The 10793-nt window shown below is 26.4% G+C and overlaps 1 protein-coding gene across 1 annotated transcript; it reads left to right on the top strand.

The window, feature by feature from the left end:
• The first annotated feature begins 2462 nt into the window (after positions 1 to 2462).
• On the top strand, positions 2463 to 5583 carry TPI (floral homeotic protein PISTILLATA-like). Its single transcript, NM_001247146.2, has 7 exons — positions 2463 to 2737; positions 2819 to 2885; positions 3922 to 3983; positions 4073 to 4172; positions 4275 to 4304; positions 4428 to 4472; positions 5203 to 5583. Exons 1-7 carry the CDS (start codon positions 2550 to 2552, stop codon positions 5353 to 5355), a joined length of 645 nt encoding a protein of 214 aa, NP_001234075.2. The 5' UTR covers positions 2463 to 2549; the 3' UTR covers positions 5356 to 5583.
• The last annotated feature ends 5210 nt before the right edge of the window (positions 5584 to 10793 follow it).

Here is a 10793-nt window from a genome sequence, read left to right as displayed (position 1 = left end):
ACAGAAATCCGACCCAGTCTGGGATTACGCAGCCTGTGACGGGCCGTCGTGCCTGCGACGGTTCGTCCTGCTGCTCCGTCACAGAGTTCAGAGACTCAATTCTCTGAAGAGTCTGTAACGGTCCGTCACGCCTGTGACGGTCCGTCCTGCATTTTCGTCACGAAGTTCAGAGAGTCGATTTTAGTACCCAAATTTCAGAATTTCTAAGTGTTTTGAAACGAGACCCCTCGACGGTCCGTCGTGCCCATGACGGTCCGTCGTGGGTTCCGTCATCTCAGCCTGTTTTTCCAGAAATAAGATCTGCTGCTCAAAACGACTAAACAGGTCGTTACATCCATATAAGGTATTTTTTCCGCATATTATACACCCCACTAATATATTAGTTAGGAAAAGAATAAAACTTCAGTATCTTTTATTTAAAATATAAATAAACATATTATTGATTAGCTTACAATATTCTTTTAGAAACAAAAACAATATCTTGTTTTGTTTTACATTTTTATAACTCTTTGAAATAAAAAAAAAAAAAAAGAACTTCATGCACTATTTGATTTTCCAAGAAGCTAAAGAACTTGTTTGTCCAGACTACAATTTTTGGACCAACACACATAAAATTGTCCACAAGGCAAATGATTGAGTTTTTGCCTAAAACCCAATGCAATTAAACATTAGAACGTCAATCAAAACCTAAACCTAGGTCTACTACTTATATTCTTGGTCTTTTGTTTGATTTTTTATCTCAGAATTTTCCTTCATTTGATGGATAATAGACATTTTAAGAAAATTTCCCCTCATTGACCCTTTCAAACCTATTACTATTATTACAAAACAAAAAACATTTTGATTTTGATTTGATGGTTTAGATTGGATTAATTTCATTTATTCAAGGCACCTAGACAAGACTCTTGCAAGGTCTACGCTATATTCAAAATTTATACTAAAGTTGTCGATCAAATTCCAACTTACATATATTCCACAATCTTTACACTATGTCCTTTTGATATGACTAGACCCTTTAACACGTTCAACTCAAACTAGGTTACAATATTCCTTTCGTTTCAATTTAAGTATCTTAGTTTCATTGAACACGATAACACGTAATTTAAAAAATAACAAAGAGATTTTATAATCTTACAATTCTTTATTACTTTAAAATGTGTGTGTAATGTAATGAAATGTTCTTTGAATCTTGTAATTTTAAACTTACATGTAGAATGTTTGGATTGTCAACTTATTAAGTATAGAAAAAAAATTAAATTTTAAATGGATAAAAAGAATAAGATGATTAAATTGAAACGGAGGAAGTACTCGTTTAGGCTTAGGTTGTAAGAAGTGGTATTATGTCTTCTAATTAATGACCAATTAGGTTTTTTTTGGGTCTTTATCAATACCGTGATCAATAGGAAGAGAAGAAAAAATAATTTTAAGATGACTATTTCAAAGTGTTTGTTAAAAACAACTATGTCAATGTTTAATCCTTACTTATTTGCACTTAATTAAAAAGTCAATTTAATCTATTTGCTTTTTATATATGAATCTTAATATGTTATTTTATATCTTAATCATGTGCATTTGTGTTTTTTTTTATGTCATTCAACCCCTTGGTAAGCCTAAATAGATTTGTGTAACAAAGTTGTAATATCATTAAGTTTTTTATTTAAGAATTTATGCAAAGATATAAATATGATTCACTAATTACATCCATTTACGCCTTCCATCATTTTCTATCATTATCAACTATTGTCGAATCATTACAATAGACAATATCAATTATCATCACCTATAACGATTATCTTGAGTTACAATTGATATTGTTAATCACTACAATTAGTCATTAACACACTAGTCTATCATTTTTTAAAAATCATTATCACCACCATTACCACACAATAGCTACATCAATCATCATCATTTATTACGACTATATATCGTCAATCACCAATGTTATTAATTTTCACAATATAATCTAGCACAGTTATCAGTCACCACCACCAACTAAACAACCATCAACCAACTGTTAGATGTCATCACCACAGCCCAATACTCACAACACCATTAGCCCATACCATTCTCAATCAACACCCACAACTACTACACATCATCCCTAGTCATCACCATTATCAATCGTCGTATAAATTTAAAGATTCTTTTTTTTTTATATATATCTAGATTCAGATGATCTAAATCTTACGAACATCTTAAATGAGTATTCAATTCAACTATTATAATCTTAATAATAATTAGTTTGTAAATTCATTAGAAAATGGAAAAGGAAAGACCTAAGGATAAAAAAGTGTAACATAGGGGTAAGATGTTTTTTAATGTATAATTTTAACAATCCAATAAAAGGTAGTATCAAAAGGACAAGATATTAATCAGTGGTTTGGCATTGTCAAATGCCCATAAAAAACCCTACTTTGCTGAGAAGATATAAAGTTTGTGGTCTACCAAACCTCTAATAGAAAATACCATTCATTATTTTCCTCTATAAAAAAAAATCTTCAAACTTATTCAATTTCAAGAAGAAAAATTACTAGTAAGTGATCATCATGGGGAGAGGTAAAATAGAGATAAAGAGAATAGAAAACACAAACAACAGGCAAGTAACTTATTCAAAAAGAAGAAATGGTATAATAAAGAAAGCTAAAGAAATTACTGTTCTTTGTGAAGCTAAGGTTTCACTTATAATCTTTGCTAGTTCTGGAAAGATGCATGAATATTGTAGCCCTTCTACTACGTAAGTCAATTTTTTATTTTATTTAACTTTTTAATGATTTGTTAGTTTGTTGATTTCTATTTTTCTTTAAATAATATTAAGGATAAGTGATATGTTGGATGGTTATCAAAAAGCTTCTGGGAGGAGACTATGGGATGCTAAGCATGAGGTATAATATTTTTATTTATTTTATTTTATTTTTTTTGCTAAAATTATGTTAAATGAGTTGAAAAATGAAATATAGGAGTAGATCTACAAATAGGATGTTTATGTAGCTTTGTAGATCCCTATTTTTACTGAATATTATGAATGCTTATTTAAGGAGCAGAAATTCTGTATGAAATGTTACATCTATCAATAGATCTGGAAAAAAAATAACACAAAATCATATGATCTGTCTTTTTCTTTTTCTTTTTTCATGCAATTTCTTTGTACTGTTAATTTTTTTTGGTAAATGTTTAGTAAAAAAGAACAAATTTTGATTGGATAATCTGTTCAAGTGTTTTTCGAAAATTACCACTCGATCTCGACTAGTTAGGGTTAAGATCTGTGTATCTAAAATAACTAATTATTGAGTAATTTATTCTCAACCAAACGAGTTGTGATAACTATAATTAATTTGCATATAACAATTTAAGCTTGTACTTTTCTTTTTTGTTTTTCTTTTTTCATGCAATTTCTTTGTACTGTTAATTTTTTTGGTAAAAATATTTAGTAAAAAAGAACAAATTTTGATTGGATAATTTGTTCATGTGTTTTTTGGAAACTATCACTCGATCTCGACTAGTTAGGAATAAGATCTGTGTATCTAAAATAACTAATCATCGAGAAATTTATTCTCAACTAAACGAGTTGTGATATTACTATAATTAATTTGCATATAACAATTTAAGCTTGTGCTTTTCTTCTTTTTTTCCTTTTTCATGCAATTTCTTTGTACTGTTAATTCTTTTGGTAAATATTTAGTAAAAAAAAAAGGACAAATTTTGATTGGATAATTTGTTCAAGTGTTTTTCGAAAATTATCACTCGATCTCGATTAGTTAAAAATAAAATCTGTGTATCTAAAATAACTAATCATCAAGTAATTTATTCTCAACTAAATGAGTTGCGATATTACTATAATTAATTTGCATATAACAATTTACAATTGTGCTTTTTTCTTCTTTTTTTTTTTGAATAAATGGAAATGCTTTAATAATACAGAATTTGAGTAATGAAATTGATAGAATCAAGAAAGAGAATGACAGTATGCAGGTTAAGCTCAGGTAATTAATTTCACTATTTTTAATTAATTAATTAATTTTTCTCCTTTTTATATTATTTTATTGATGTACAAGATTATGTATGTGTACAGGCACCTCAAAGGAGAAGATATCAATCAACTTACCCATAAAGAGCTTATAATTATGGAAGAAGCCTTACAAAATGGACTTTCTAGTATCAGTGCCAAGCAGGTTAACTAATTAATTAATTTTCCCTAATTTTTATCATATCTTAATTAATTATACTTTGATTTTGATATCCTTTTTTTTGTTTTCATATTTACTCTTGGACAGTCTGAAATCTTGAGGATGGTCAGGAAAAATGTAAGTGTGCAAATAATAAGTAATATATTTTTGAATAATTCAACATGAATGCGACATCGAAAATGAGAAATTTGCGGGATAAATTACTAATATCTATTTATTTATTTGTGGGAAATAATTCAGGATCAAATTCTGGAGGAGGAAAATAAGCAACTTCAATATGCTTTGGTAAGTCATAATTATTTCATAACTTAATTAATTTGCCACAATTACAAACATTAGAAACTATCAACAATAATATTATCACTATAATATATAATTCTTGTGCATTTATTCTCTCTTTCTTAATTTTAATTAATTGTGAGAACTCTTTCACCATATGCCAATATATATATTATATGTTATGTACACGCATGTGAAGAATACAAGGTTTTCAATTTTCACACTGCTTATATAGTAAAAACAATTATACAATGTTTTTATATGTTACTCGAGAAAAAAAAACTAAATCACCAAACACCAGTCTATTATCGAATTTCTAACTACACACAAATACTTTACGGAAGTTCTATTACCCCTAAACCTTTAAAAGTGGACTATATATAAACCCCTCAAGTACTAAGTTGTGTGTAGTTAAAAATTCGAATATTTTATGTATGTTACTCCCTTTGTCTCATATTAGTTGTCAAGTCTATTAAAACTCTAAAAGTACTTGCTCCAGTTTACTTGTTATCTGAATGTACATACACTATCAGAAAAGTGTGAATTGCTTGGAGGTTTTCTCGGGGATTAGTATGAAAATTTACAGGAAAATAAGTTTCATGCGAATTTTCATACTAATTTCTACGAAAATCTCCATATTATTCATAGTTTTCTTCGAGTGATAGTGACAAATTAAAAATAGATGTTTGGTTAACTATTTTGTCTCTTCAAATTGTATGTTTTTGGATTCCTAAAGCACCAAAAGGAGATGGGAGCCATTGGTGGAAGTGGAAATATGAGAGGAATTCATGAAGAAGTGTATCATCAAAGAGAAAGGGATTATGAGTACCAAATGCCATTTGGCCTACGAGTTCAGCCAATGCAGCCAAATCTACATGAAAGAATGTAAAATTATATTAATTCCCACTTTAAATTAAGAACTCTAATAATTTTAATTTGGGTTTCTACTATAGCTAGAAACACTAATTAATCAATTCTAGTTATATGTAATGAGTATTAGCTAAGACTTTGTTTCATGTTGGAATTATTACCTAATTTTATGGGCTCTTCCCATGGTTTTAATTAAGTACTGAAATGTAGTGACATATTTATATGAATTGTTCTACTTACCTAGCTACTACATTTTTTTCAATTTGATTTTGGTCTAGATGGATTCTGAAAACTAGTAGTGAATCTACTTGTTTATATATCTAGGGTTTGTACTACAATATTGAACTATTTATTCTAGCGTCATGAACTTATATAAATCTTTTCGTCTATTTTTATTTGTCCAAAGTCTATGTTTAACTTGACACACCTATTAAAAATATATATATAAATGGATGCTTAATTTTACTATATCACCCCTATTAATTTTGAGTCATCAATTATATTGAAAAATGAATAGTATAGTAATTAATAGCAAAGAAAATGGACACAAAATGATAAATCATCTTTTAGTTTTTTAAACTAGACAAGTAAAATTAAATAACTAATTTTGTTATATGATACAAGTAAAGATGAGCGGAGGGAGTAAGTTGTAGTCTATATGCCAATCACAAAAGGTTTTGATATGCCAATTACGAAATGTTTATAGTCAGTAAGGCTTTTCTTGATTGAGCTTTCAAATTGTGATATTTCAATTTTTTTTTAATCAAAGTAAGTTATTATTCAAATTAATTTATTAAAATAATATATAATATCAATGGCGAAAAGACAAAGGGACAACAGATAATCAATTATAAAATGTTATTATTAAATTCGTTTTATTAATTGATTATTCACACACATTTTTTTTAGGCTAACACATCATCAACAGTAACGATTTTCTAAAATTCAATCGTGCACACCTTATAAGGATAAAAAGTTACCAATTGTATTGACAATTTTCACTCCATTGATTATTGACCACAATATAATTCACTTTATTATTAAATTATCTCTTGTATTTACCAAGAACTTATTCCTCTTCCAAGTTCTTATTAGATTTTTAATTTTTATCTAGTCAAAATTAACGATTAGAATGACCAAGATTTATATTTTTCACACCAGCCTTAGCTTGCCTTTGAAAATTTTTTGGTCTAAATCTTCAAGTAAATATGTGTTTATTCTTTTTCCGTTACTTTCTGCATTTTACAGGTAAAAATAGTATGTTATTTTAGCGTTATTATTCAGTTCTTTATTTTTTCTACTAATTACTCTATTTATAAACCTAGTTGGTTTTGAGACTTAAACTTTTCTTGTGTTATTAAAGAGTCATTACTGTTAGCAATGTTTTTGTCTTAAAATGTATTAGTGACTGATGGATTAATAAAACATATTTGAAAATATCGTTGTATGTTTGTTTATTCTGTTAGATATTTGTCTTTTTACCATAGATTTTCTTTAATAAATAATACCTAAAATGTTACTGTCAAATATGTTGGTTCTAGTTCTATAAAATTTCAAAAAAACGTACTATTGTGGTAAATGATTTAAATAATGACTTACTTCGATAAAAAAAAATGTGATTCCTTACGTTTACTTTGACTTGTCAGGTTTTGATTTAACACACCTAAAAGATAATTACTGATAAAAGTATTTTACCAAACTACTCATTATGTCCCTAATTATTTGTCTATTTTTCTTTTTTTACTTGTCCAGTTTGATAAATCAAGAATGGATCAATTTTTTTACCTATTATATTTTCGATTAATTACTCTGAAAAAAGGTGAAATTTCTTGAAAATCTAAATTTTTTAATTCATCAACTTCATAATTAATAGGGGTAAATTGATAAACTTAGTATGTCAATTATTGTTTTCTTAATAGGTGTGTCAATTCAAAAATAAATAAATATTTAGGGATAGAGAGAATATTTGCTATTAGATATTGACTTAAAAATTGAATTTGGACAATAAATATTTAATGTTGAGACTTTTGAGTAAAACATGAGAATTTTTTTTCTTGCTATGTCAAAAGTGACAAGTAAAAATAAAATTTATTTTAAGAATAATTGACAAGTAAAAGTGAACGGAAGGGGTGGAGAGTATTTAATCAAATCTTCTAACAACCATTAAAAAATTACTTCCTCTGTTTCTATTTATATGTGAGGAGTTCAAATTTCGCGTCCTTTAAGATATTATTGTTTCTGTTCACTTCTACTTGTTATTTATTCCTAATATAGATTTTCATTTTTATTTATCACTTTTGACATGTCAAGAAAAGAAACTGCTATATTTTTCTAAGTTTTACCTTGAACATTAAAAAATCTTTCTCCACATTATTTTTCAAGATTCAATAGAGTACTAAACATCATTTAATCGGGATAGTTTGGTAGCAAAATACTTATATCAATAATTACTTTTAAGAAAAAAAGGATAATAACTTTACTCCATTTAGAGCTGATATATCTACCGCTTTTGAAAGTTACTCATATGTATTCCTATTATTTTATAAATAACTCTCATATACTCTTTTTTTTTTCTTAATTGAAGTTAAAAAATATAATTTTGAAATATTAGTTTTATTTTTAAAAAATCAATGTTGGGGTGTATTTAATTTTTTTCAAATGATTTATTTTTACTTTTTAATTCAACAATTAAGTTGAATTTATTATTTTGATGATCAAATTTATTCTTTTCACTTATTTTCTTATAAAATTTATCATAAATGTCCTAAAAAAATTTACATATATAAAAAATAAATTATAATATAGATAAAATAAAATCTCATGTCTTACACCAAAAAATGAAAGAAAAAAATAAAATAAGAATAACAGACTCAAATAAGAATAATCAGAAGCCAAAAAACAATTCATGTGCGAAAAAACATCAAATACGTGATTTTTTGAAATATTGAAAATCAAAAAAATAATTTATAATTAATTTTATCATTTTTATAACGCTAGGGGTATATATGAACCATTTTTATAACGGTAAGGCATATATGCGAGTCAATTTTGTAACGGTAGGGATATGTGAGTCATTTATGTAACATTAATATATCAACTCTAAATTGCAATGTAAAGTGTTATATTAGACCCTTTTTTGTTTTAATAAATGTATCAAATCAAACAATGACAAATAAAAATGAACGGAGAGAGTATATAAGGGTACCATTATATTGTATTTTTATATAGTGTTTTCTTGAAGTCAAGTTTCCAATAAACATAATACATAAATATGCCTTTTAAACTTGGCCTCAAATCACATATATATGTCCTCCAACTCTGGATCTGCACAACTGGACACTTAAATTTGTATAAAATTAAATATATTAACACACATGTCCCATATAACATTCTACATGACATTTTTTGTCCTACATGGTGTCCTACACGTATTATGCCATGCAGGACTCATGTGTCTCCTTGTTAAATTTTATACAAGTTAAAGTGCATACTGGTGCACACACAAAGTTTGAGAGTGTAAATGTAAAATGAGGCCAAGTTAAAAGACACGTTTATGTATTATACATTTTTAATAAGTGAACATAAATTAATTTATTTTGATTAATTAGATTGACCAATGAACATTAATTAATCATTTAATTTTCATATGTCAGTCAAACTTATATTTTCAAGATTAATAACTCTTAAGGGTAAAGTAGAAAAAATAATACTTCCTCCGTCCCATTTTATGCGGTAAATTTGACCGGGCACGGAGTTTAAGAAATAATGAAAACTTTGAAATGTTTACCAAATTGCCCTTCAAAAAAGTAATTCATTTTTCTCTCTCTTCATAAATGTATTAGAAAATTAAGTAAGACCAATAAAGATAAAAAAAAAATTATACCTTTAAAAACTTACCATATAAGGAAATGTGACATAATTTTTTGGGACTGATCAAAAAGAAAATAATGTCACTTAAAATATGACGGAGGAAGTATTATTTACATATTAATTTTATGAAAAGACAAATTCTTTATTAAGAAACATTTATTATTAGGAAGAACGGCGTACAAATAAAAACGTTGAAAGTACTATCCAATCACCCAAAATTAAACTTTTTGGTTAGTGTAGGATTTAGAAAATGAAGAGTGGCCCTGTAGTTATATAATTTTTTTGAAATGACTACTATTAAGTTAGTAGTTTAAAACAAATAAATCCATATATAAAATAGCATACTGAGGGAGATATTTGAATAAAAAAAATAGGAAATAACTAACGATAATTTATTTGAAATATATTTTGTTTTATAAATATTTCTTCCTTGTTTGAAGTTTATATTTTACTTCATTTTATGTTTTTTCTCCTCACTGCTTGTGCTCAATTTATTGAAACAAATTCATGCACTCAAAGAGTTTGTCAACTTGAAAATAATTCTAATTATATATTTTATATGATGAAATTTGGAAAATATTATTTTGTCAATTAATTATTTTGAAGATTTAATTATATTTATTTATTTAAAAAGTAAATATTTGCCTGTTGACTTAATTCACGAGAAAATGATTTTTTTCCCAAGTAATTAAGATTTTGGTTGATTTAAGAATTGTATAAACTTTTACGTGGTCAAATAATGAAGAATGCAGGAAGAAAAAATTAATTAATTTCAGAATAGGGTCTAAGCAAATTAAAGTGGGATTAAATAGGGATCAGCTAAGCAAAAGAATATTAAATTCAAATAGGATAGATAGTCAAAAACTCGTTTTCATTTTGTTAGAGATTTTAAAGTTAAAAATTTAATCGTTAGAGTTGTGATTTTTGAAATTTAAAATTGTATTTCAATATGCATCTTACTCAATTATTGTTTTAAAATAGCTTTTATGAGTAATAAACCTTAAAAATCCAAAAGTAGTTTAATTAAGTTTTTGAAAACTTAAATATTTAAAAATTTAATTTTAATTGATTTTATGACCATATAAATATATATACATAGATAATTTTTTTAAAATTTAATGCATAATTTATAATTAGATGTTAATTTAATCTATCCCGCCATATTATCTTTCCATTTTAAAGCTTGTAAATCCAATAATGACAAATGAGTCATTGATTGGAAACTAGTTATTTTACGATTAATTACATTGAGGTTAGTTATTCTATTACTATACTATAAATGGTGAAACAAATTATCCCAAACATGCCAACTAAATGAGTTAAGATATTAAATTTTATTTTCGAACTATTTTTTTAATTCCAAAACTATTTATGATTATCCCTCACACCAAATGAGCCTTCGATTAAAGCTGTGAATAGATTTCATTATTAAACTCCAGAAAATAGTATAAGCAACTATTAATTACTTAAGGGTGTATTTTGTACGTAAAAAAGTATTTTTCAATTTCTCTTTATATTTGAATAATTTTTAGAGAGAAATTAAAGAAACACCAGTTATATAAGTTTCGTTTTAAATTTATTCACATT

The sequence above is a fragment of the Solanum lycopersicum genome, chromosome 6 (genome assembly GCF_036512215.1).
Source record: "Solanum lycopersicum chromosome 6, SLM_r2.1".
Lineage (NCBI taxonomy): Eukaryota > Viridiplantae > Streptophyta > Magnoliopsida > Solanales > Solanaceae > Solanum > Solanum lycopersicum.
This window is presented reverse-complemented; position numbering and strand designations above follow the sequence as displayed.

What these genes read in the sequence shown, in the direction of transcription:
- TPI (NM_001247146.2), top strand. Translation starts at nt 2,550, where the DNA reads ATGGGGAGAGGTAAAATAGAGATAAAGAGAATAGAAAACACAAACAAC. An exon ending in TATGGGATGCTAAGCATGAG is followed by an intron (nt 2,886 to 3,921) that starts GTATAATATTTT and finishes TTAATAATACAG; the next exon opens with AATTTGAGTAATGAAATTGA. An exon ending in AGTATGCAGGTTAAGCTCAG is followed by an intron (nt 3,984 to 4,072) that starts GTAATTAATTTC and finishes GTATGTGTACAG; the next exon opens with GCACCTCAAAGGAGAAGATA.